At 37.1% G+C, this 24615-nt stretch overlaps 2 protein-coding genes across 3 annotated transcripts in view; both read left to right on the top strand.

Annotated features, from left to right (window-relative positions):
- Positions 1-24615, top strand: part of LOC145436426 (protein NLRC5-like) — a 233178-nt gene that overhangs the window by 104652 nt on the left and 103911 nt on the right. The window lies entirely within an intron of this gene.
- LOC145436899 (cyclin-Y-like protein 1) lies at positions 1812-22745 on the top strand. Of its 2 annotated transcripts, XM_080314099.1 has the most exons (6): positions 1813-4086; positions 9413-11346; positions 14883-15036; positions 16476-16595; positions 18655-18727; positions 20727-20791. In XM_080314099.1, exons 2-4 carry the CDS (start codon positions 11327-11329, stop codon positions 16506-16508), a joined length of 207 nt encoding a protein of 68 aa, XP_080170225.1. In that variant the 5' UTR covers positions 1813-4086; positions 9413-11326; the 3' UTR covers positions 16509-16595; positions 18655-18727; positions 20727-20791. The 2 variants fall into 2 exon arrangements, with proteins under 2 accessions (XP_080170220.1, XP_080170225.1); XM_080314094.1 differs by lacking the exons at positions 16476-16595; positions 18655-18727; positions 20727-20791 and adding an exon at positions 21947-22745 and having other exon boundaries at positions 1812-4086.

Here is a 24615-nt window from a genome sequence, read left to right as displayed (position 1 = left end):
TTTATTTCAAAAAATGGACAGAGATTCCATATAGGCTACTCACATGTGCTATTCAGATCAATATATATATGGTTGTCTGAGTCGAAAATAGCATTTATGGTGAGTGGGTAAAATGAGACCATCAGTGAGACTGAAATTGCTGAAAATGAGACCAAATCATCCTCATTTCTTAAATTTGAGACCAAATTTGTCTAATTTTTTTTTGTAGTGTAGAAGAGCACGAATTCTACCAAGTCGTGGTGGTACAATCTTCTTTCTGCAGCCTAAAGTACCGTAAACTTGATGGTAATGCAATGCTTAATGCCTATTGCAACACATCACCGTACTTTAGATAATTTGGCACTATTTTGTCACAAGATATTTTGGCTCCGAGAGCCTCCTCAAACTTGGCATCCATGAGTGTTACTCTAGTCACTCTGCATTTAGTAATGCACGGCCCCGAGTGTAGTGTTGAATAGTATATTCATATTGGAATGAACCCGGATATTTTCGGATGACATATTTTCGCCTGTCGTATTTTGTGATACAATTGTTGATATACAAGGTTCTTTCCAATTCTCTACTAGTCGCTGACGATTGTCCCTGATGAGTGTCTGCCTAAAATGTATGGGTAAATCTCAATATGAATATATTGTATATGCAAGTTCTGTACCTCCAAGAAGCTGTTCAAAATAGGGTTGTAGCTCTAATTATTGATGACAGAATTTCCCACAGTAAATACGATTTTCACGCTTCCATTGGTTGGAATTGAATCAAACTCGTAATGCACCAATTTCGTACAAAACTTCATAGGGACGGGCAGCCACTATCTAAAATGTGTATACTTTTTAGTATATTGAAAATTCTCATGTTGTTTTAACTACGCTTCTTACAAGCTGGAATTGAATCGAATTAGATGTTCAGTGTTTATAACCGCCCTATAACATGTCCTTCTGTTTTTTCAGTTGTAGATTTTAGATTTTGAAATTTTTTTGGAGCAGGATGGACTTGGACTGAAAATCTGGCAAATATTTTTGGATCAGGATGGACTAGGACTGAATTGAAAATTTTCAGGACCGGACTTGGACAGTAAATTTGGAAAATATTTTTGGATCAGGATGGACTAGGACTGAAATAAAAATTTTCAGGATCGGACTTGGACCGAAAAATATTACAGTCCGCTCATCACTGAACTAGACTCGACTTGAAGCATAATACGTGATTCAGATTTCAGAATCAAATCACTCAGGTACTCGATTTTGAGTGATTGAGTCACTTTTGACCAGCCCTAATTATGGTGCTTTTCTATATTATTTGAACGAGATACCATTAAACAATTTGAATTTCAACGCCAAGGAGTGTTGATCAGTGCGTTAGTGATGCATCATGTCTTTTGAGCGTGGCTGAAACTCTTCGTCTGAGCTCTGAGGTGTGAGCAGATTACTAGTAACCTTTTGTCTGAGTGTCGATTTCAACTGTGATTCCGTTGTCTGAGTTTCGTTTGTCCATTGTAATGGATTGAGGAAAGTCGACGTCATGAGAGATAGCACAGAAAGAGTGAAGTGTAGAGTGGTTGCAACCTGATTTATGGGACACTGGCTCTGCTGAATGATGATTGGTGATTGACTGATTGCAATAATTGCCATGTTCAAATGCAAATCAAACACCTCAAGTTTTCAATCAGGGTTGTAATGACTCGAGTCACGATTTTGTGATGACTCAACGTGACTGGAGAGTATTTTTTTCTCAAAATACGGAAATGACTAGACTCAGCTCAATCAGTGTATCACTACAAAAAATAATTTGCAATTTTTGTCTCAAATTTAAGACATTCCCGGATTTGGTCTCATTTTCAGCAAATTCAGTCTTACTGATGAAGTGAGGTCTTGAAATCGAGACTGATTCAGCTTTTCAAGAACATATTGAATCGTCAAGATTAGTTGGTCCTAAAATGAAGACTGATTCAGCTTTTTGATACGGTGCCATATTGAATCATATCAAGATTATTCCGTCTTAAAATTAGGGCCATATTGAATTGTCAAGATTATTCGGTCTTGAAATTAAGACTGTTCCAGCTTTATAAGACCATACTAAATTGTCAAGATTATTCGGTCTTAAAATTAGGACTAATCAAACTTTTTAAGGCCATATTGAATTGTCAAGATTATTCGGTCTTGAAATTAATACTGATTCCTCTTTATAAGACATGCAATTTGTCTCTTGGCTTCAAGCGAAAATGGTCTTAATTTTGAGACGAAAAATTCTTATTGACTTTATTCATAAAAAGTCACTTTAAGACCATAAGACTAAATTTGTCTTATTTTTTGTAGTGTATTGACTCGACTTGAACTCGAGTCATTGCGCATCACTCGAACCAAGTCATATGACTCGAGACTCATCCGGCCAAGACCGACATTTCAATGTAATGTTGAAGAATAGTAAAGTACCGTAGCCTAACCACATTATTGGGATTTCGTCTATTGGTACTGGTACTTGAAAGTGCGACCAGAAACTGATAAAAATGAGTAATATTTGTATACTATGAATGCGAACCATTTGATATCACCGAAAAGAGTTATAAAAATTGATTTAGCAAGACTTTAACTGGAAACTGGTCAGTCAACACAATGACTTGGACTCAACTCGAGTCATAATACCATGACTCGGATTCGACCCTCTTCTCACTGACTTGGACTCGGACTTGACTCGGTGCTGAATTGAATATGACTTGACTTGACTCGAGTCAAACCTATAAAAGTGAGATTGACTTGTGACTTGATTACAACCCAATTTTCAAGTGGTACTATGCACCTTACAAACCATATCCAAAAGGCCAAGGATACAGCAAGTCGGGTCGGCAAGTCGGTCGGGTCGGCAAGACTGGAGAGGAAATTTGGACAACTAAGTGACCTAATTTGAGGATGGTGCTATTATTGACATTTTGTGCGACTCGACTATTAGCGTCATGCTCCAAGCTTTGAACTGATTGACCAAAGATATTATAGGCCTAAGCTTCAGCAAGTTGCTACTGAATGGGCCTTCGCGCCTTCCAGCATTTTTGGGCAGAGTGCGGATGATCCAATATTGACTACCATATCTCATAATTGTACAATTCCATGGTTACCAGCTAGCTACTATTATTACTTCTTCTTGATATATATTGGGTAATATGATTAAATGCCTGATTGTTATATATAACCATGGCCTAATAATCGATATCATTTTTCATTTGCTTCTGATCCGATATCTCACTTTTATTCTCACACTTACTTCAAATTGGTAGCGTTGTCTCTTCGCGTTAACCTTCTTATCATTAAAATTCCAATTTTTGTACTATTTGCTTCTGTTCATTCCATAGATACAATTCGTGATCTTCTAATGCAGAACTGTATCTTAACTCAGTTGTACAATTGATATTAAGCGGTATCATTATTCGATAAGGATTGATGAGCCAGAGTGGGATTGATGGCAACGTCACCCGCAACTTTTTGTTTAATTATTTAAATATTCTATGTAAGAAATCCCTCTGTCTAGCTCAACTCATTGCCGAAAACAACCACTGTTTCCAGTGTGGCTCATGAGTGGTGAGCATATTTGCACCCGCCTGGCCGACTCCGACGGCACTGCACGAGTACCATCATATGGTTAGAAATGGGCACAAGCACAATAATTGCCCATTCCAGTCGATTAGTGAGAAATATGGTTTAGAGTATTGAAATTAGACCCTCCTCGCCACTAATGGTTTATTTATCAATACAGAGAATACGGTAATTTCTAATGCAGATCCTGAACTGATATCTGTTCGCGATTCCACATGCACAGAGCTTACCTTGGCTCAACATGCGACAATGCCTTTCTGCACGGTGAAATAATCAAGAAGTTACGTTGCAACGTTTTCCGTGAATGTTTCCGTAAGGACATGAACGAGTCTTCAAAGCCTATCAAGACTCCTGCGAAAAAGCTTTTGAAAAATGGGAAATAAATCCTAAATCACCAAGGGCACCGCCTGTAACAGGCTCATAACATCGAACGCTAATCACGATGATGACGACGAATTACCTTCAGTGTCAGTTCTGTCGCACATCAGCGAAAGAGAGGCTCTTGATGGTAAGATTGATTTTAGAACTTATTCTATTTACATTGTACCGAATTGAAGGTTCATAATAATATTAGCATTCTATTGAACACTGTAGTGTTTATTCATATATTGAACTGAAACCTGATATTTTCGGCAGACACTCGTCAGATTTAATCGTCAGCAACTAGTAGATAATTGGGAAGAACATCGTATACCGACAATCGTATCACAAAATATGACGTCACTAGTCACTATATTGTAATTGGTGTGCAGTGTATAATGTTTTGACCTCATGTTTTTACCGGGACTTGTTGACTGATAGTCTGCTGGTAAAGCACTTGCACTGTGTCACTTGTTAACAGTGAGCAAAGACATTTTAAATCAATAATCTTAGTTGTCACTTGAGAATGGTTCCCATCATGCAAGATATGTGCCTATTTCAACAAAGGGCTGAGATTCAATGCAGTGTATAACATAGTCTAAAAAATAGTACATTGAGCTTGGGCCAGACATTTGGCTGGATCATTTGAATTTTCATGCTAGTGACGTCATATTTTATGATACAATGCTGATATACAATACCCCCCCGCCGATTCTCCACTAGATCCTGACGATTACCAGGGCCGAGTGTCAGTCGAAAATATCTGTATTCAAAATACATTTATTAAATTTCTCATTTTTGAATAGGCTTAAGTCAAGTCCGCAAAGTCAATGTCAAGATCAATCATAGCTGCAAGTAGATCTTCCATAATTTGATTAACAAATTTTTATCTTATGGCGTTATTCGTAAAGTATACAGAGTTTAAATTCGATGCTCCTAACTCACAAATTGGCTGGTGTAGAGTAGGATCATAGCAGTGTTGGGATGACTCGAGTCATCCCTTGACTCGAGTGAAATTTTTCATATGACTTGACTCGAGTCACTTTGCTGAAATGAGATTACTTGACTTGACTCGTTAGGGTGGAGTGAAAAAAAGAAAATTTTGAATTTCAAAAAGTGCCTCTGATATTTGGCCCCAAATCAAAAATGAATAACTTCTATCATAATTTCAGGTTCTTACGCCCTCTAGTGGCCGAGCTTATTCACCAAACGAGTCGAAAATAGCTAATTTTGCCATATCCTGATAACCGCTTATGCTAGAAAGCCAGTTTTGGGTTTAAAATCTGTGGAAGCAACATGTTTCTATCTCACTTCCATAGAACTTTGTCCTGAAAATGTACAGAAAAAAAGTTACAAGCAAATTGTCGATTTTTAGACCGCCATTAAAAGTGTTGGATGGTTGTACCAAATTTGCAATGCCGATTAGCATGTTACTGTTTGTTACATTGCTGCTTTAACAACGAAATCTTGTTTGAAGGACTTATCAGTTGATTTTTATATCAACCTAGTATAATTTGGATAGTAGAGAGCATGATTGAACTTTCTTCATAGTTGCAAAGGAGCTACATGACCATTGGATTTGGTGCAATGTATTTTCCATAAATGAGTTTCCTATTGCGCGAAAAGTCAATCAACTAATGTTGAAATTTAGACAACTAACTCGGTATCACAAGAAATTTAGAACATCAAATTCTTATAAAGAAATGGAAACTACGTTCTTGCAAGATATTGATAGGCTTTTTGGCATCTTCTGCTGCGATAGCAAACAGAGAGATAAAATTGCACTCCAATGTGGCTTAAGGATTGCACCGAAAGATTTGAAGATCAGAAAGCAGAGCGCAAGGGAAAATGTTTGGTTGACGCTGTGCCTCTTTCATCAGTTGACGAAAGATTTCGAAGGCAGTCAAGCTCAATCCAACAACCGGTGATTCTAATGCAGTTGCCAGCACTTCTATTCGGCAATTCAGCTTTATTCAAAGTGATTCAGAGTCAATGCAATCTTAATCAACATCTTCTGGTAATGATTCAACTTTTATGGGAGGTGCTCAACCATCAAACCAAAACCATGTGTTGGGGATCAACTTGGCAAGAGTTTGTGAACGGTATAATGTATTGGACCTTACAGGAGCTGCTGCTGCAACTTGTGTATTGCAAGATGTTGAAATAATCAACTAAAAAAGTGATTCGTTTGTGGTAGATCACGGCAAATTACGAGGAGAGAGAGAAAGGTGCAGAAAAGAAATACAAAGAAGAGGAGCAGAAAACTTAAATCTTGTGTATGGACTCTACTTCGATGGAAGAAAAGATGACACTTTGAATATGGTTGAGGCACCAACTGGAGAATGCTCTATGACAACAGAGCTGGAGAAACATATTGTTTTAGTATGAGAACCAGGTCAGTATTACCTCGGTCACTTGTCACCTCCCAATGGAAAAGGTCGTGTTTTGCCAAGAAATGTATCAGTTTATTTCCAACACCAAACTCTGCAAAAACCCAGCTGTCGTGGGATCAGACAGTACAGCTTCAATGACAGGGAGATTCAAAGGCTGCATTCGTGCAATGAACTTCTACAAAGACCACTACAATGGGCTATCTGCTTGCTTCATGTTAATGAGCTGCCATTAAGATATGTTTTCACAGCAATGCGTAATTCAAACACGCAATACAATATTACAATACAACTTTCAAGGCGGATATGTAGAATGGCAGCTCATTATCATGAAGCAAGCAGATAGCCCATTGAAGTGGTCTTTGTAAAATTTCTTCCATTGCACGAATGCAGCCTTTGAATCTCCCTGTCATTGAAGCTGTACCGTCTGATCTCACAACAGCTGGGATTTTGCAGAGGTCGGTTTGGAAATAAACCGATATATTTCTTGCCAAAATACGACCTTTTCCATTGGGAGGTGACAAGTGACAGAGCTAATACTCACCTGGTTATCCTACTAAAACAATATGTTCCTCCAGGTCTGTTGTCATAGAGCATTTTCCAGCGGGTGCCTCAACCATATTCAAAGTGTCATCTTTTCTTCCATCGAAGTAGAGTCCATACACAAGATATATGTTTTCTGCTTCTCTTCTTTGTATTTCTTTTCTGCACCTTTCTCTCTCTCCTCGTAATTTGCCGTGATCTACCACAAACGAATCACTTTTTTAGTTGATTATTCCAACATCTTGCAATACACAAGTTGCAGCAGCAGCTCCTGTAAGTGATACCGAGTTAGTTGACTAAATTTCAACATCAGTTTGACTTTTCGCGCAATAGGAACTCATTTATGGAAAATACATTGCACCAAATCCAATGGTCATGTAGCTCCTTTGCAACTATGAAGAAAGTTCAATCATGCTCTCTACTATCCAAATTATACTTGGTTGATATAAAAATCAACTGATAAGTCCTTCAAACAAGATTTCGTTGTTAAAGCAGCAATGCAACAAACAGTAACATGCTAATCGGCATTGCAAATTTGGTACAAACATCCAACACTTTTAATGGCGGTCTAAAAATCGACAATTTGCTTGTAACTTTTTTTCTGTACATTTTCAGGACAAAGTTCTATGGAAGTGGGATAGAAACATGTTGCTTCCACAGATTTTAAACCCAAAACTGGCTTTCTAGCATAAACGGTTATCAGGATATGGCAAAATTAGCTATTTTCGACTCGTTTGGTGAATAAGCTCGGCCACTAGAGGGTGTAAGAGCCTGAAATTATGATAGAAGTTATTCATTTTTGATTTGGGGCCAAATATCAGAGGCACTTTTTGAAATTCAAATTTATTTTTTTTTCACTCCACACTATTGACTCGTGCGCTTCAAACATGTGGATTGACTCGTGACTTGAGCAAGATGTCCGAGTCAATTTCAAGTCATTAAGTAAACGGTGTCGATTGAATCACTTAATCTTATGTATGTTCGAGTTGTTTGCAATATGCCGGTGTCACTTGTAAGAGCAACCAGTCATTCACTGATTGTACGTCTTGCTGATCATCCATTGTTACATCACAAATAAATTGACCACAAACGAAACAATCACAGTATACTTTGTCGTAGTAGCAATATATTATTCTAATAAAAACGTATCTCTGTTTCTTAGACGACTCAGTGCTTACATTGCGCAGTGCTCACCTTTAACAACTCTAATCAAACTAATCAAACTAATCTGATCAACTTCTCGTGGCTTCGTATTCGGTCCTATATATCGACTGATAATAACAGACTCTAGCATGTAGGTATACAGTTATTCATGTATTTTATCATCAGTTCTTGGGGTGCGTGATCTATACAACGTCATTTTGCTTGTATAGGCTATTTAAATTTATATATACCGTATTCGTTATTTGATTCAAGATAAATGGTCAATTAAATCTACCCTTCAACCAGCAGTGTTGGGATCAAGTCACTACCTTCGAGTCATTTCGAGTCATTGCACATTTTGACTCGAGTCAAGTCAAGTCAATCGATTTTCGAAGGTGACTCGAGTCAAGTCAAGTCACTCGAATTTTGGAGGTGACTTGAGTCAAGTCGAGTCAAGTCAAGTCAAGTCACGAGTCAAGTCACAATTCAAGTCAAGTTGCCTTTTCAAAGTATGAGGCATGATTACGACATTGCATTTTGCTAACTGTCTAAGATACAGATTGAGTGGTTATTGATTCTGACCCTATGAACGAATATAGAGTTGAATATAAACGCAAGAAGGGGCTTTATTGCTCACATATACGTAGAAATGCTTAACTACGTAAGTAATTGCATGACCTCGGATTATAGTTAGGCCTACCAGCCAAAATAGAGAATAGAGAAACGAATTGATATGATGCAATACATTACCTATTTACAAATTGATATGATACAATTCCGGCCTGCGCCTGTGGTTGTTGACTATATAACCTTAGTGTGAGATCAATATATTTGTGAGAGAACAATGGAGGCTCAGTAAAACGCACGATCATTTAATGATTGGTTGCTCTCATGGGTTACACCACCGTTTCGCGTACAATCCGAACATATGCAAGAAGCAAGATACAATGATTTTTATCGATATCGATTTCTTGATGACTCGAAATTGACTCGTGAATTTTGCTCCAAGTCACGAGTCAATCCACATTTATGAGACGCCGAGTCAAGTCAAGTCGAGTCATTTTAGCAAAGTGACTCGAGTCAAGTCAAGTCATACGAAAAAGGTGACTAGAGTCTGACTCGAGTCAAGTCATGACTCGAGTCATCCCAATACTGTCAACCAGTTAACAAAATGTAATCACTTAGCATCATCACTCATACTTCTAAAATTCAACTTAACTTGAATCTTGACTTGACTGGTGACTTGACTTGACTTGACTTGAGTCAACTCCAAAAAACTAGTGACTTGACTCGATTCAAAATGTGCAATGACTTTTGACTCGAAGGTAGCGACATAGTAAAGTGGTACGTTCGCTGTTGTTTATATTGTTATTGAATTTATCTTTATATTTTTGCAAGATTTTGACCATCCCCCTTCCGACCACCCGCAAACAGAAACCATTTTTTGCACGTGTTCAGAGTGAAAGGGAAGTGCAGAACGATATTTTTTAGTTATCGGCGTGCGGGAATGATTTCTTTTTCCAGATTTTGAAAAGAAGAAAGCCGCAAACACAGTCGTGGGTCGTCAGATTCCTTGTTTATGTATCAATGCCATCTCGATAAAACTCTGTCCGATGCCAAACATACATTCAATCCATGTAGACTTGGACACGACCAGACTTGTACAAACTATCAATCTAGTTCTTTGACGGTGAACTAGCTGCTGTTATTATGCTCAACCATTGTTCTGTTGCGTGATGTTCTTGCAGCCATTTCTAGCTCAGAGTCATCACTATTAACAGTGGCATAACTGGGTATAGCTTTCGGGGGTCGAAACTCTCATTTTAAACTTGTACTCGCGTGCAAAACCGTTAGGCTATTATGGAAATTAAGGAGTTGCTTTAGACTTGAGTCTACTTACTTGTTTAGTTGTGGATTTTCAAAGGTTGTGGGTTCTAGTTTGTGTTCTATGTTTGTGAGTTTTGTAAAGCGAGTAGTCTAGTCCTAGTTGCGGATTTTGAAAATACAGTAGTTTGTATTGAGTCTGTTGCTCAGTAATTCCTGTGTGCCACCACAGAATCTAAGGTATGACACCAACAATTTTAAAGGTGTTGCAAAAGAAGAACTTTATAAATATTTTGAAAAAGGCCTGAAGACTAATATACGCGACTTACAGACGGTTTAACTTCTTTAACAGCTGATCAATATGCACGAGTGACAATGAAAATCAGACATGGTATCCTAATAAATCAAGCAATATTCCCGCAGAAAGAGCAGCTGATTGATTTACGAAAATGAAAAGCGATTTCTTCAAATGAAGTTGTGTGATTTTTAGCTGTCCACTAGCAAATCCTATTCCACAATCGATGCAAAAATTTCAATATCCTGTTAAAATTCGAGTCTTCATGGCAAGGAGGACATGCCTTTTCTTTTTTGAGGAAATTCAAAGCTGTAAAGCTGTAAACGAGAGACACCGCTTGCAATTAATGACTGAGTTTGTGTGGCGATTTCGACGCAAGCGGTTTTGTTAGCCGCATCCAAAAATCCTTTTCGTATCTAGCCTTTTGCGTTACAAAATGCGGGTAAGTTTGTGAACAATTCGACCTCCTTTCTATTTTATGTGTTCTGCTCGTGCAAAATAGAACATCTTTTCTCGCCTAAAGTGTGCCGCGAGAGTTTTACAACTTTCCCAGTGTGCCACAAGTTGGAAAAGTTTGGGAATCACTGCTGAAGCATAACACTCATTATGACTTGATAACAGTAAGAACAGCTCAACAAATTCAATAGGCCTAATGCACATTTTTCACACGTGCATTTTAGTGCTAGTTAGATATCGCCAATAATAAATTTTGCTCATATCATTATGTTTTTTGTTACCATACTGGGCTGTTGATAGCAGAAATGTCGTTTCTGTGGATATTCCTAATGTAGTGCTTCATATTTGGATTCTGCGATGCGACCAATTGAGATTCCCATGATGTATCGAAAACTCAGATTATGGCCTCGTACAGAATTTTACAACCCATATGTCTAGCTAGTTGACGGTCAACTAACTAATGGTTTTTTTAGTAAATCTAGTTGTAGTTCTAGTTGCGGACTATGAAAAGTGAGTAGTTCTAGTTCTAGTTGCTAACTTTGAAAATTCAGTAGTCTAGTTTGTACAAGTCTGCCGCCATACCCTGTGGCGCCTTTGCAACTGGGGTTAACACTCTCGAATAAAGGTAGCCTATTTATAATATCATACCTATTTTTCAGTTATCAAACAAAGTACACAAAAGATATAGTTGATGCTTGACCATATATATCGATGATAGCACGGTGAGCCAACCGAACATGAATGCAACAATCAAGTGGTGGGTAACTGGGTATAGATCTTGATATTTGGCCCTCACCCAGTGAAAGTGAGAAATCACGTAGGTGGTGGAGTAACGCAGAATTCTTTGTGAGTCCTCGAACAGCTTTTGCCTGCTTGTACCGATTCTATGTCTGTGGAACTGCACAGCGACGTGTACACACAGTAGAGGTGTTCAAAAACAATTTTTTCTTTCAAATTGCACAGTAGGGCTGTTCAAAAAAACTTTTTTTCCTGAATCTTGCTGGTTACGTGATTAAATCGTTAGGTTGCCTTAAAAAACAACGCACACCAAATTTTAATTCATTCCAACCAATAATCGCTGATTTTGAATTTACCCAAAGATGCAAAAAAAAATTTTGTCAGATTTTTTTGTCAACCCCATGAAATTGTTGCGCTGTCTTCAAAGACGATGGAAAACAAATTTGACTCAATTCCAACCCATAGAAGCGGAGCTATTGGAGTTTTTCTTCGATAATTCTGGGATTATCTTAGATCAGTGGATAATCTAAGAATTAGCAAAGAAAAACTGAAATAACTCCGCTTCTACGGGTTGGAATTGAGTCAAATTTGTTATGCATCGTCTTTGAAGACAGCACAACAATTTCATGGGGTTGACAGAAAAATCTGACAAAAATTTTTTTTGCATCTCTGCAACTGTACGAAATCAGCGATTATTGGTTGGAATGAATTAAAATTTGGTGTGTGTCGTATTTTAAGGCAACCTAACGATTTAATCACGTAACCATCAAGATTCAGGAAAAAAAGCTACCGTATTTTTGAACAGCCCTATTGCACAGGCTATGTGATAAAATGTTGATGTTGGCTAAAACAACGCTGCAAATCAAATTTGGTTCCATTATAACCAGTAGAAGCGATGTTATTGCAGTAGGAAAATTTATCAATTCCATCATTCCCAAACTTTTTCGGTATCAGGGCCAAATTTAGAATTTCAGAGTCCATGACAATGAAACGGACCCAAAATAGTCATCAAAATATGGAAATTGGCATCGTTCCGATCAATCGCTTATGACGTCAATGGCAATCAATCGCGTGGACGCGCGAAGCGTGAAAATTTTCTGCATTTCAGGCATTTATTGCATATATATTGCCATCAATTTTTATCCTCTCTCTGCTCACGTAATCAGTTAGAGGCGAGGGAGGTGTGTTTGAAAAGGTAGGGCCTCTCCATAATAATTAATCATCTTCGTGCGTATACCCGTTGGCAGGAACGAAACAGCACTTCGTCTGCGCCCCTCCCAAAAATAATAAACTTGGGTCTTGGGCTTCCATAGGTGATAAACCTACCCGTATCAGGTAACACCTAGTTCGCTTTTGCCACGAAATCAGCGTACTGTTAAGCGAGCATGCGCAAAGCGTAAAAATTTTTGATAATTCTTGATAAAATCGGTCAATACGATCGGGAATTGCATAGGCTATATATTACTATCCATTTATTGTCCTCACTGCTCACGCAATCAGATTTACCGGTAGAGCTGAGTGAGGTGTCTTGGAAACTGTAGGGCCCATTAGTATGATTCCGTAACATGTTATTTCGTGACCTGTCTGCTATATCCCAAAATTATAGAATCGCCCGTACGTAGGCTTCTAAACTAAGAGACATTCACGATTTCAAATTGGTATTTCTTCACTGGAATATAATTTTTCCCTGTGGGATGGTATTTGTCTCGTGTGGTTCAGATAGCCAAGAGAGTATTTTGTATGTATAACGAAGTTTTTGGTCAGCATAAGAGCAGTCCTGTTTGGCCAAGGTTTCCTCGCTGCCGATCGTTCTGACACACTTCTTGGAGTCGCATGCTACATGGCCTAAAACTTGAGTATGTATTGGTGCGTCGTGGCGCGAGCCCATTTCTATAAATCTTACACATTTTTCTTGGAGATGAGTACTCAGAAATCCAGATATTTGCCAGCATGAGATCACGTCTAGAGCAAAAATTGAAAGAGATGCATCAAATTTCCAAAAATATTCTATAATTTATGCTAATTCACGAAATAATTTTGAGCCCCGTTTGACCTCGTCCGCCTCCCATAGGGGTTTGGCCTGCCGCAGTTATGGCCCTCTCTATATCTATATTTATAGCTACTGCTCGATCAACTGGAAAGTTATGACTAGGGCAAGTTTTTGCAACTTTTTTTACAGATTCCGGAAGCTTCATAAATACTCGTATGATATGTAGAATGCTGTTTGAAGGAATCTTATAGTGTAACTTTTGTCCATTTTTTTCATGCTACTCTATGCAACATTTTGCAACTTTTTCGACTTTTCATGGAAGTATTTTCTGTTTTGGTGAAATACACGGCCAAATTCGACTGAAACACCGTAAATCAGCACCGTAGTACGGGCATTTCGGGAGCTGAGCCGGTAAATTGACCTTTTTTTAGTCAACCGAGCAAAATGTGGTCTTTTAGTGCAACTTTCGCAACTTTTGTCAAAAATAAATAACTAAATGCAACTTTCCGCGGATGTAACTGCAGCAAAAACTTGCACTAGTTATGACACATTGCATCGAAACAGCAGTGACGAAACGATAGCAGTCTACTCATTACTTTCCTGTGATCCCAATGATAAACTTCAGACTCCAAGCCAAGCAAGAGTGTTTTATAAATATAAATTTTATGTTTTGTCATGTCATAACACGATTTCTCAATATTTTTTTGGGGTCGCAAGAAGGCCAGCTGGGGGCCGCGTTTGGGAATCACTGATTTAAAGAGTTAGTCACCGTAAATACTATTTTATTCAAATCCAAATTTTTCTACAGCAATAACTTCGCTTCTAGTGGTTGAAATTAAGCCAAATCTGGTTTGCATCATCTCTACTGATAGCCTAACATGTTTATAGGGTAGACAGAAAAAATTTGAAATATAACTGTACATTTTCATATTAATATTAATTCAAAATTCTCTACTGCAATAATCTCGCTTCTATTGGTTGGAATTGAGCCAACATTTGTGTGCAGCAATTTTCAGGGTAACCTGACAATTTAATCAGTGAATGGATGGAATCCGGAATCCATATTTTGATTTATTTTTTCGGAATTAGTGCGACAGTAGCTTCCGATCAAGACAAGACTCGACAAATTCTGCACTCTGAACGATAGGCTAGCTTTTGGATTGCCAGAAATCAGGGCAATCACGATTTTTTGATTACTCGACTTGAGTCAATGCCTACTCCATATGACACGAACCAAGTCATATGACTCAAGACTAGGACAGATGAGACAGACATTTCATTGTAACTTCGAAGAATTACCTTACATGATTGCCATTTCGTCTATCAGTCCTGATACTCGGAAAATAAGACCAGAAACTGTTAGGACTGAAGAAGATTACGAAATTATGAGTGCGAACTATTCTATATCACTCGGTCATAGTTGAAAAAGGTGGATTCGCGCTCGAGTCAAAACACTATGACTCGATAATTCAGTTCTCTCAAATCTCATCTCTCGCTATACGACTTCGATAATTACAATTACTACTCAATTCTTCATGTCAATCATAATCAATTTGCAATATCAGGGACAAGTTGAAACGGATTCCGTTACCCAATAATGTTGCCACCCGTATTTCCTGTCCATACAGCGTCGCGTTAGCCGTGTATCACCTTTTCGAAAAATGGGACAGGGAAAAGAAGACTATGGAAATTATTGATGAAAAAAGGCATCCTATGACAGTGAGATATTTTCGATTTTTAATAGTTGATAGTAGGCAGATTGTTTAAAGACTTGTTGTGCTATGTACGGCACATGCAATCCGCAAACCCGATATAAATTTTTACACATTATATCAAGTTCGTTAGTAGCAAACTTGGACAAGTAGTTAATTCTAAAGCCAGATGCCATCAATCTAATTCTAGTTTAATTTGTAAAATGTTTCTACGATCTAATTGTAATTATGATATTGGCCGAATTTCTGGATTACCTGAAATTGCTATACACGAGAACTATACACTGCAAAGCGAGCCAAGTTTTCTGTGCACTGACATTTTCAATTCCTGTACTTATGAGAAAGCACTCTAATTTGATATCAACAAACTCCATTCAATTTACAAGTTTTAGCAAAGTCAGTAATTCGAATTTGGAAAAAACTGTAGCTAAAATTTTAAGCCTAACTTAATTCAATGAAAGAACTTGTCATAATTCTAATTCTAGTCTAATTTGAAAAAAAAACTGTAGCTGATATTCTAATTTTAATCTGATTTGGAAAAAGGTTTAGCCACAATTTATTCCAAAGTAATTTGAAAAAAATAGTTGTAATCCTAATTCTAGTCCAATTCGGAAAAAAAATGTTGGCCGTAAATCTAATTCTAATTCAACTTGGAGTAAATCGTAGCTACAACTTTAACTCTAATGTAATTTGGAAAATATCTAGTATATATAATTCTACTTAAATCCAATTTGGAAGAAAACTGTGTTGCTATAATCCCAATTCTAGTCTAATTAAAAAAAAAACTGTGTGGCTATTGTTGTAATTGTAATCTAATTTGGAATAAACTGTAGCGTAGGTGTAATTTTAATCCTAACCTAATTCAAAGAAAAAACTAATGATCCTAAATCTAGTCAAATTTGTAATAAATCTGTTTGCTATAATTCTAGTGTAATTTCCTGGAACAGTAGCTGTAATTCTAATTCCAGTCTAGTTTGGTAAAAACCCTGTGTAGGTGTAGCTATTATTGTATTTTTATGCTAATTTGGAACGAACTGTAGCTATAATTTTAATTCGCTTTTAATCTAATCTGCAATAAACTGTGTCGCCAGGCGCTTAGCCAGCTTAAAAATAAGGAGATGGGTTTTAAATGAAAGGGAGGTGTTTCAAATTTACTAATATAGCGTCAATTGATTAGGGTTATGTACATGCGTAAATGGCGATTACAGAATCTCCTTGTGTTGACGACCCCCGAAACCCCTCCCTGGATACGCGCCTGTGTGTGGTCATAATTCTAATTCGAGTCTAATTTGGATAAACACTGTACAGGAATAATTTTATTTAAGTTACAAAATCTGAATATTTGTGGCCCAAGTGTGCGCTGTGTTTTGATGATCGACAATGTTTGCGAGTAACCAGCCAAGGTTCGATCTATTAATACGTGTTTTTTTCCGATCTCCATTTCAGCGCGATCAGGTGCCGTCAGATTACGACAAGTGAGAGCCGGAGCATCGGCATATGTATCGCTTCATCAGGGCGTTATTTAGAGCGGTGCTATTGACTGCGTAATGTGCAATAATTACTTTGGTAAGGATTTACTTTTCGTGAATAGTATATTCATATTAATACGAACCCGGACGTTTTTGGCTGACAATCGTCAGGGGTAATCGTCAGCAACTAGTAGAGAATTGGAAAGAGCATTGTGTATCAACGATTGTACCGGTATCGCTAACTATGACATCACGATTGTTGATATAAACTACAAACTTCTTTTGAAATCTCTACTAGTTCGTAACGATTAACCCTGGCGAGTGTCAGCCAAAAAAATATTGGGCTTTATTCCAATATGAATATAGTATTCAAATTTCTATCAGCCCGCTGATCAATGGTCATACGATAGCAGATCTAATAGTTGTAATTCCTGGGAGACTGCTTTGTTTGCTCTACCTTACTTTCCGATCCCCATGACAGAACACGTTGTCAAGTTGATTCGTTTTGTCATCGATTACCGGTAAAATTGCATTCGTGAAACACTTAAAAGTGATTAAAATCGTTTCTCCGGTAAAAGTAGGAGTAAGGCCGTACATTTTTACTTGATTTCATATATTATTGATTTTTAAGACATGCTGCTATAACGCTGTTCAAATTTTTTAAAATCTTACTGGCTGCTTAATAAAAATTTAGGTCCAATTTTGGCTCTATTTCAACCCATGAAAGCATTGCTATATAAGAAGAAAGCTGTGGAAAAACAACCCTAAGTTTTTTCAAATGTTACCGACTACCAGGGTTGTAACCAAGTCACAAGGCTTCGAGTCACAAGTCAATCTCACTTTTATAGTTTTGGCTCGAGTTGAGTCTTTTTCAATTCACCACCGAGTCAAGTTCGAGTCCAAGTCAGCGAGCAGAGGGTCGAGTCCGAGTCATGGTATTTTGTCTCGTGTCCAAGTCATTGTGTTGACTGCTCAGTTTTATGTTAAAGTCTTGGTAAACCCACTTTTTATAACTCTGTTTGGTGATATCAAATGGTTCGCAATTATAATATACCAATTTCCTCACTTTTAGCATTTTCCGGTCACATTTTCAAGAAGGCTACCACCAGTACCAACAGAGGAAATCCCAATACTGTGTTTACTTTTAATGCAGTACGGTATTCTTCAATATTAAAATGAAATGTCACTCTTGGCCATCTGAGTCTCGATTCTTATGACTTGGTTAAGTCATGCGCATTGACTCGATTCCAAGTCGAGTCAATACACAAATTGACTCGAGTTGAGTCATTTCCGTATTTAGAGTAAATGAATTGAGTCAATTCTCGTCATCAGAAAATCATGACTCGATTCATTACAACCCTGCTGGCTACGTCAGAAAATTGTCAGTTTGTCTAAAAAAAGCGAAACACAACAAATTTGGCTACACTCCAACCAGTAGGAGCGAAGTTTTTGATGGTCAAAATTTTGGATTTCAAAACATAGTATTTACAAGGGGGTAGATCCATACCGTAGTAAACAATTGAAAAGTTTTCCACTGTAAATACTACTTTTTACAAATCCAAAAATGTTGTACTCAAATAAATTTGCTTCTACTGTTTGGAATTGGGCCAAATTTTTTGAGCATCGTTTCTTCATACAACCTTCAAATTTCATGGGGTGGACAGCAACATTTTTATATTGATTTTTATTAAATATATCCAATACCGTATTTTTTCTTATATAGCAATGCTTCTATTGGTTGGAATTGTGTCAAAATTGGCTCGTAGCGTTTTTCTTTCCAGGCAATCACACAATTTTATCAGGAAAGCCGTAAATTTTTAAAAAATGTTTTTTTTGAATAGTCCTAATGAGCACACCGCTACTTCATGAAGAATGAGTGACACGCCAGTATATTAAAATGATTTTCTTCGATATTGTTGTAATTATATATTCCTCAGTCCACATCCATTTAACCGGTAAATATTGTCATCGGCTGAACAACTATATACCGGTACATCAATATACATGCGTCGATATCCTAATCCGATAAATTTTTAAAAAAAATATTTTGAACTTCAAATCACTTCTTGATTGTATTGATTGCTTCTTCGTACGCTATCAATGATCATTGAACGGATTATTGGTGCCATTAGTAACTTGGTTGCTTCTGATTTCAGGTTTATTTGGAAAGGTTATTAACATACGCAGAGATTATTTCATGTCCTGGGAACTGGAAGCGTATCGTACTAGGTAGGTGCGCTCGTTAATTGCATGATTGTCATTAGCACGGCAATTTTTTTTACCTAAAAATCAGAATTTTGACATTTGTTACCTTTAAAATCGTAATTTTGACTTAATGTAGGCAAATTAACACAGTAACACAATAGTTTTTGAGTTCTTAAACAGCTTATGCCTGCTTGTCCCAATTGTATGTCTGTGTAACTGCACAGTGCTCATTAGAGATGTTAAAAAAAAAACTTTTTCTTCCTATTTCACTGGCTATGTGATAAAATTGTTAGGTCGGTTAAAACAACGTTGCGCAACACATTCGGCACAATCCCAACCAGTAGAAGCGAGATTTTTGCCGTAGAAAGTTTTGAATTTAGGCCTATCATATAAAAATAAAATTTCAAATTTTTTCTGCCTACCCCACGAAATTGTTAGGCTGTCAGTAGAGATGATGCACACCAAATTTAGCGAAGTTCCAACCAGTAGAAGCGAAGTTATTGCGGTAGAAAAATTTCTACTTCCATGATTTTATAGTAAATAATTAAAGAGTTAGTCACCGTAAATACTATTTTAACCACATCCAAATTTTTCTACCCCAATAACTTTGCATCTACTGGTTGGAATTGAGCCAAATTTGGTGTGCATCATCTTTACTGACAGCCTAACGATTGTGTGGGGTTGACAGAAGATTTTTCGATAATAAATTCAAAACTTTCTACTGCAGGAATTTCGCTTTTACCGGTTGGAATTGAACCAAAGTTGATGTGCAGCGTTGTTTTTACCAGCCTAACAATTTTATCACGTAGCCAGTGAGATTTGAAAAAAAAATTGTTTTTTGAACAGCCATAGTCTGCATGCACTTGCACAGTAATCTAAATCTATTTACTGACAACTAGAGCTGAGTGAAATCAAGTGCGTCGAGTTGAGCATTCGAACATGACTGTATGAATGATATGAAAAGTTCAATTATGTCCAGGTACTTTAATGCGACTACCAAAGATATAATAATGCCAGTTCTAGCTATTATCTCATTAAAAGATATTTGAATTTTTTTCGAGACTACCTCGATTTCATTGCACTTTGTGACAATGCTGTGGGTCTATCACCTTTTCACAAATGGGTTATTTCCACTAAAGTACCAGGCTTTGTAATACTATCGAATGCTAACATGGGATGGCAAGTAGTGATATTGCAGCTTAGAGTCCTGGATCAGAATTGTTTTGGGACAGCGACTGAAATGGACTTGTGACTCGGAACCTTGTTCAGGGTGGATCAATTTTTGTATTGTGCATTGTGCATGACTCGAACTAAGTCGTATGACATTTCATTGTGACTTCGAAGAATTTAAGTCCTCACATGACATTTCGTCTATCAGTCCCGATACTCGGAAAATAGGGCCAGAATCTGTTAGGACTGAGGAAAATCACGATATTATGAATGCGAGCCATTATATGTTACTCCCACATAGTTGAAAAAAGTGGGTCGAACAGGATTGAACTAAAAACTAAACAGTGAACACAGTGATTGGGCGGGAGCAGGAGGGAACAGTATGACTCGAACTCGAGCCTCTACTCACTGACTTATGCTCGGTTTGGAATTGAAAATGACTCGACTTGACTCGAAACTATATTATTGAAACGGACTTGTGACCCGGAACCTTGTGACTTGGTCACAACCCTGCCGGAAATCCTCCAGTTTCCAGCAGCAGATTCGGCAATTCCATGTTTACATTCGATAGTAATTACAATTTCGTACGCTGTGATACGAGCAATCTAGGGTTACAGCCTTTCCCAGTGGAAAATAGTGTTGAAACTATGATTGCTTATAAATTAACTCTCGGTGGCATGGAGCTGATGATTCAGTTCTCTCAAATCTCATCTCTCGCTATACGACTCCATAAATTAGAATTAACAGTCAATTCTGATTCATGTCAATCATGATCAATTTGCAATATCAGGCACAAGTTGAAACTAATTCCGTTACCCAATAATGTTGCCACCCGTATTTTTTGTCTATACAGCGTGGCATTAGCCGTTTATAGCCTCATCGAAAAATGGAGCAGTGGAAAGAAGACTAAGGAATTTTCGATGATAAAAAGCATCCTTTGAATGTGAGATGTTTTCGATTTGTAATAGTTCGTAGCATTGTTTGAGGACTTGTGTTATGTCCGACGCCAGTAATCTGTAAACCCGAAATAGATTTTTACATATATCAAGATCCTTAGTAGCAAGCTTGAACTATTAGTTAATTCTAAAGCCAGATGCCATCAATCTAATTCTAGTTAAATTTGTAAAATGTTTCTACGATCCAATTGTAATTATGATATTGGCCTAATTTCTGGTTTACCTGAAACTGCTATACACGAGAACTGTACACTGCAAAGCGAGCCGAGTTTTCTGTACACAGACATTTGCAATTCTCGTGCCTCCGATTTGATATCAACAAACTCCATTCAATTTACAAGTTTTTGTGTCAGGAATTCGAATGTGGAGAAAACTGAGGCTCTAATTTTAATCCTAACCTAATTTGAAGGAAAAACTAGCGATAATTGTAATTCTAGTGTAATTTAGATAAAAACTGTATAGCTATTATTCTAATTTTAATCTAATTTGGAATAAACTTTAGCCACAATTTTCATTGTGATGTAATTTGAAAAAAAAATGTTAGCTATTATTCTAGTTCTAATCTAACTTGGAAAATGAACTGTATAGCTATTATTCTAATTTTAATCTAATTAGGAATAAACCGTAGCCACAATTTTAATTCCAACGTAATTTGGAAAAAAAATAGTTATAATCCTAATTCTAATCTGAGTTGAAAAAATTCTTGCTATAATTCTAATCTAATTTGGACTAAACTGTGTGGCTATAATTCTAATTCTAGTTTAATTATGAAAAAAACTGTGCATGCAACTATTATTCTTAGTTTCAATCAAATTTGGAATAAACTGTGTGGCTACAATTCTAATTCTTGTCAGATTTGGAAAAAACTTGTGCAGCGATTATTCTAATTTGAAATAAACCGTGTGGCAATAATTCTAATTCGAGTCCAATTTGGATTAAGGCTGTACAGTGTACTGTACAGCAATAATTCTATCTGATATAGAAAATCTGAAAATTTGTTGCCCAAGTCTGCGCTGTGTTTTGATGACCGAAAATGCTTGCGAGTAAACTGCCAATGCTTGATTCAATAATACGATAACAAGACTTACAAACTGCGTTTTTTCGATCTTCATTTCAGCGCGATCATGTGCTGTCAGATTACGACAAGCGAGAGTCGGAGCATCGGCATATTTATCGCTTCATTAGGACGTTATTTAGCGCGGCGTAATTGACTGCGGAATGTGCAATAGTTACTTTGGTAAGGATTTGCTTGCAGGCAGCCGAAAGAACTTCGACATGCGGTACTATTGAATAGTGTATTCTTATTTATATGAATCCGACTATTTTCGGCTGACACTCGTCAGGGGGGTGATCGTCGGTGACTAGATGGGATTTGGCAGGGTTGTAATGACTCGAGTCACGATTTTCCGATGACTCGACTTGACTCGAACAATTTGTGTATTGACTCGACTTGGACTCGAGGCATTACGCATGACTCGAACCAAGGATATGACTCGAGACTCAAACAAGTATAACCGACATTTCATTGTAATATCGAAGAAAAGTTAAATAATCACACCATTCATATCTTGTCTGTTGGTACTGGTACCGGTACTTTAAAATACGACCAAAAACTGCTAAAAGTGAGGAAAATTAGTATATTATAGATGCGAACCATTCGATGTTGCCAAAACAGTTACAACAGTGGGTTTAACAAGACTTTAACTGGAAATTGAGCGTTCAACACAATGACTTGGAGTCAGACTCGTCATAATACCATGACTCGGACTCGACCCTCGGCTAGCTGACTTGGAGTCGGACTTGACTCGGTGGTGAATTGAAAATGACTCGAGTCAAAGCTATAAAAGTGGGATTGACTTGTTACTCGGAAACTTGTGACTTGGTTACAACCCTGGGATTTTGAAAGAACTTTGTGCATCAACGTCTTGTCATCAATTAGGCTACCGATAAAATTGAATTCCTGAAACAATGAAACGCTTGAAGTGATTAAAATCATTTCTCCGGTAACAGTAGAAGAAATACCGTATATTTTTATCTGATTTCATGTATTATTTATTTATAGGACATGCTGCAATAAGGCTGTTGAAATTTTATTGATTTTACTGGCTGCTTGATGGAAATTGAGATCCAATTTTGGCTGTGGAAAAACAGCCCTAAATATTTCTTAAATTTTACTGGCTATCTGGGTTTTAACCAAGTCACAAGGCTCCGAGTCGCATGTCAATCTCACTTTTATAGTTTTGACTCGATTTGAGTCATTATCAATTCACCACCGAGTCAAGTTTGAGTCCAAGTCAGAGAGCAGAGCGTCGAGTCCAAGTCATTGTGTTGATTGCTCAGTTTCTTGTTAAAGTCTTGTTAAACCCACTTTTATAACTCTGTTTGGTGATATTGAATGATTCGCATTTATAATATACTAATTTTCCTCACTTTTAGCATTTTCTGGTCGCATTTTCAAGTACCAGTACCGATAGACGAAATCCCAATAGTGTGGTTATTTTACTATTCCTCAAAATGAAATGTCGGTCTTGAGGTGACGGTGTGAGTCTCAAGTCATCGGACTTGGTTCAAGTCATGAGCAATGACTCGATTGCAAGCCGAGTCAACACACAAATTGACTCAAGTTGAGTCACTTCCGTATTTTGAGAAATGACTCTAGTCGAGTCATCAGAAAATCGTGACTCGAGTCCAGTCACGGAATTGGAAAAAATCAACTTTTTTGCTCTAAACTCGATGGAAAATGTTACTGATGATATAAAGCCAGGGGGGGAGGGACTTGAAAATCAATGTGGTGTTCCGTTTCCACAAAACAAAAATTATTGCAAAATGTACTTTGAAGCAGTATGGTTAATATAAAATAGGATTTAGGAAGTGCAATCTATTCCTTCATGAAATCTCAATTATTGATTGCTTGTGATAGTATTTACGAGCAACACAGACTAGCTGTTCACTGTAAATACTATTATAAGCCATGAATAATCTGAAATATCCATAGTAAATAATTGAAGACTATTCCACTATAAATACTATTTTTACAAATCCGAAAATTTTGCACTCTAATAACTTTTACTGGTTGGAATTAAGCCAAACTTGTTGTGCATTTTTTCTTCATGCAACCTAACAATTTCATGGGGTTGCCAGTAATATTTTTATATTGATCTTTATTAAATAAATATAATACTTTTTCTTATATTGCAATGCTTCTATTGGTTGGAATTGTGCCAAAATTGGTTTGCAGCGTGTTCTTTTTTCAGGCAATCTAACAGTTTTATTAAGTGGGCCGTAACATTTGAAAAAAATGTTATTTTTGAACAGTCCTAATAAGCACACCGCTACTTCATCAAGAATGAGACAAACGCCAGTATATTAAAATGATTTTCTCTCATATTGTCTTATTAATATTCCTCAGTCCCCATCCATTTTTTAAACATAGCATATTTTCATCAGCGGAAAAATTATATACATCAATATATATGCCCCTATATCCCACTCCCATACACAGTTTTTATATTCAAACTTCAAATCAGTTCTTTATTGTATCGATTGCTTCTTGGTACGCTGCCAATGATCCTTTGATAGATTATTGGTGCCATTAGTGACTTGGTTCTTCCTCTTTTCAGGTTTGTTTAAAAAGGTTATTAGCATACCCGGAGATTATTTTATGACCTGGGAATTGGAAGCGTATCGTGCTAGGTGTGTGCACTCGTTAACTGCATGATAGTCATTAGTAGGCGATTTTTTTCACCTAAAAAATCAGAATTTGACATTTTTTACCTTGAAAAATCT

Source organism: Botryllus schlosseri, chromosome 1 (genome assembly GCF_051294905.1).
Source record: "Botryllus schlosseri isolate E-star chromosome 1, Bs_hap1, whole genome shotgun sequence".
Taxonomy (NCBI): Eukaryota; Metazoa; Chordata; class Ascidiacea; order Stolidobranchia; family Styelidae; genus Botryllus; species Botryllus schlosseri.
Note: the sequence above shows the minus strand (reverse complement) of the source record. Positions and strands in the feature narration are given on the sequence as shown.

What these genes read in the sequence shown, in the direction of transcription:
- LOC145436899 (XM_080314094.1), top strand. Translation starts at nt 11,327, where the DNA reads ATGAATGCAACAATCAAGTG. An exon ending in ATGAATGCAACAATCAAGTG is followed by an intron (nt 11,347 to 14,882) that starts GTGGGTAACTGG and finishes TTGCAATATCAG; the next exon opens with GGACAAGTTGAAACGGATTC. An exon ending in AAAAAAGGCATCCTATGACA is followed by an intron (nt 15,037 to 21,946) that starts GTGAGATATTTT and finishes TCTTCATTTCAG; the next exon opens with CGCGATCATGTGCTGTCAGA.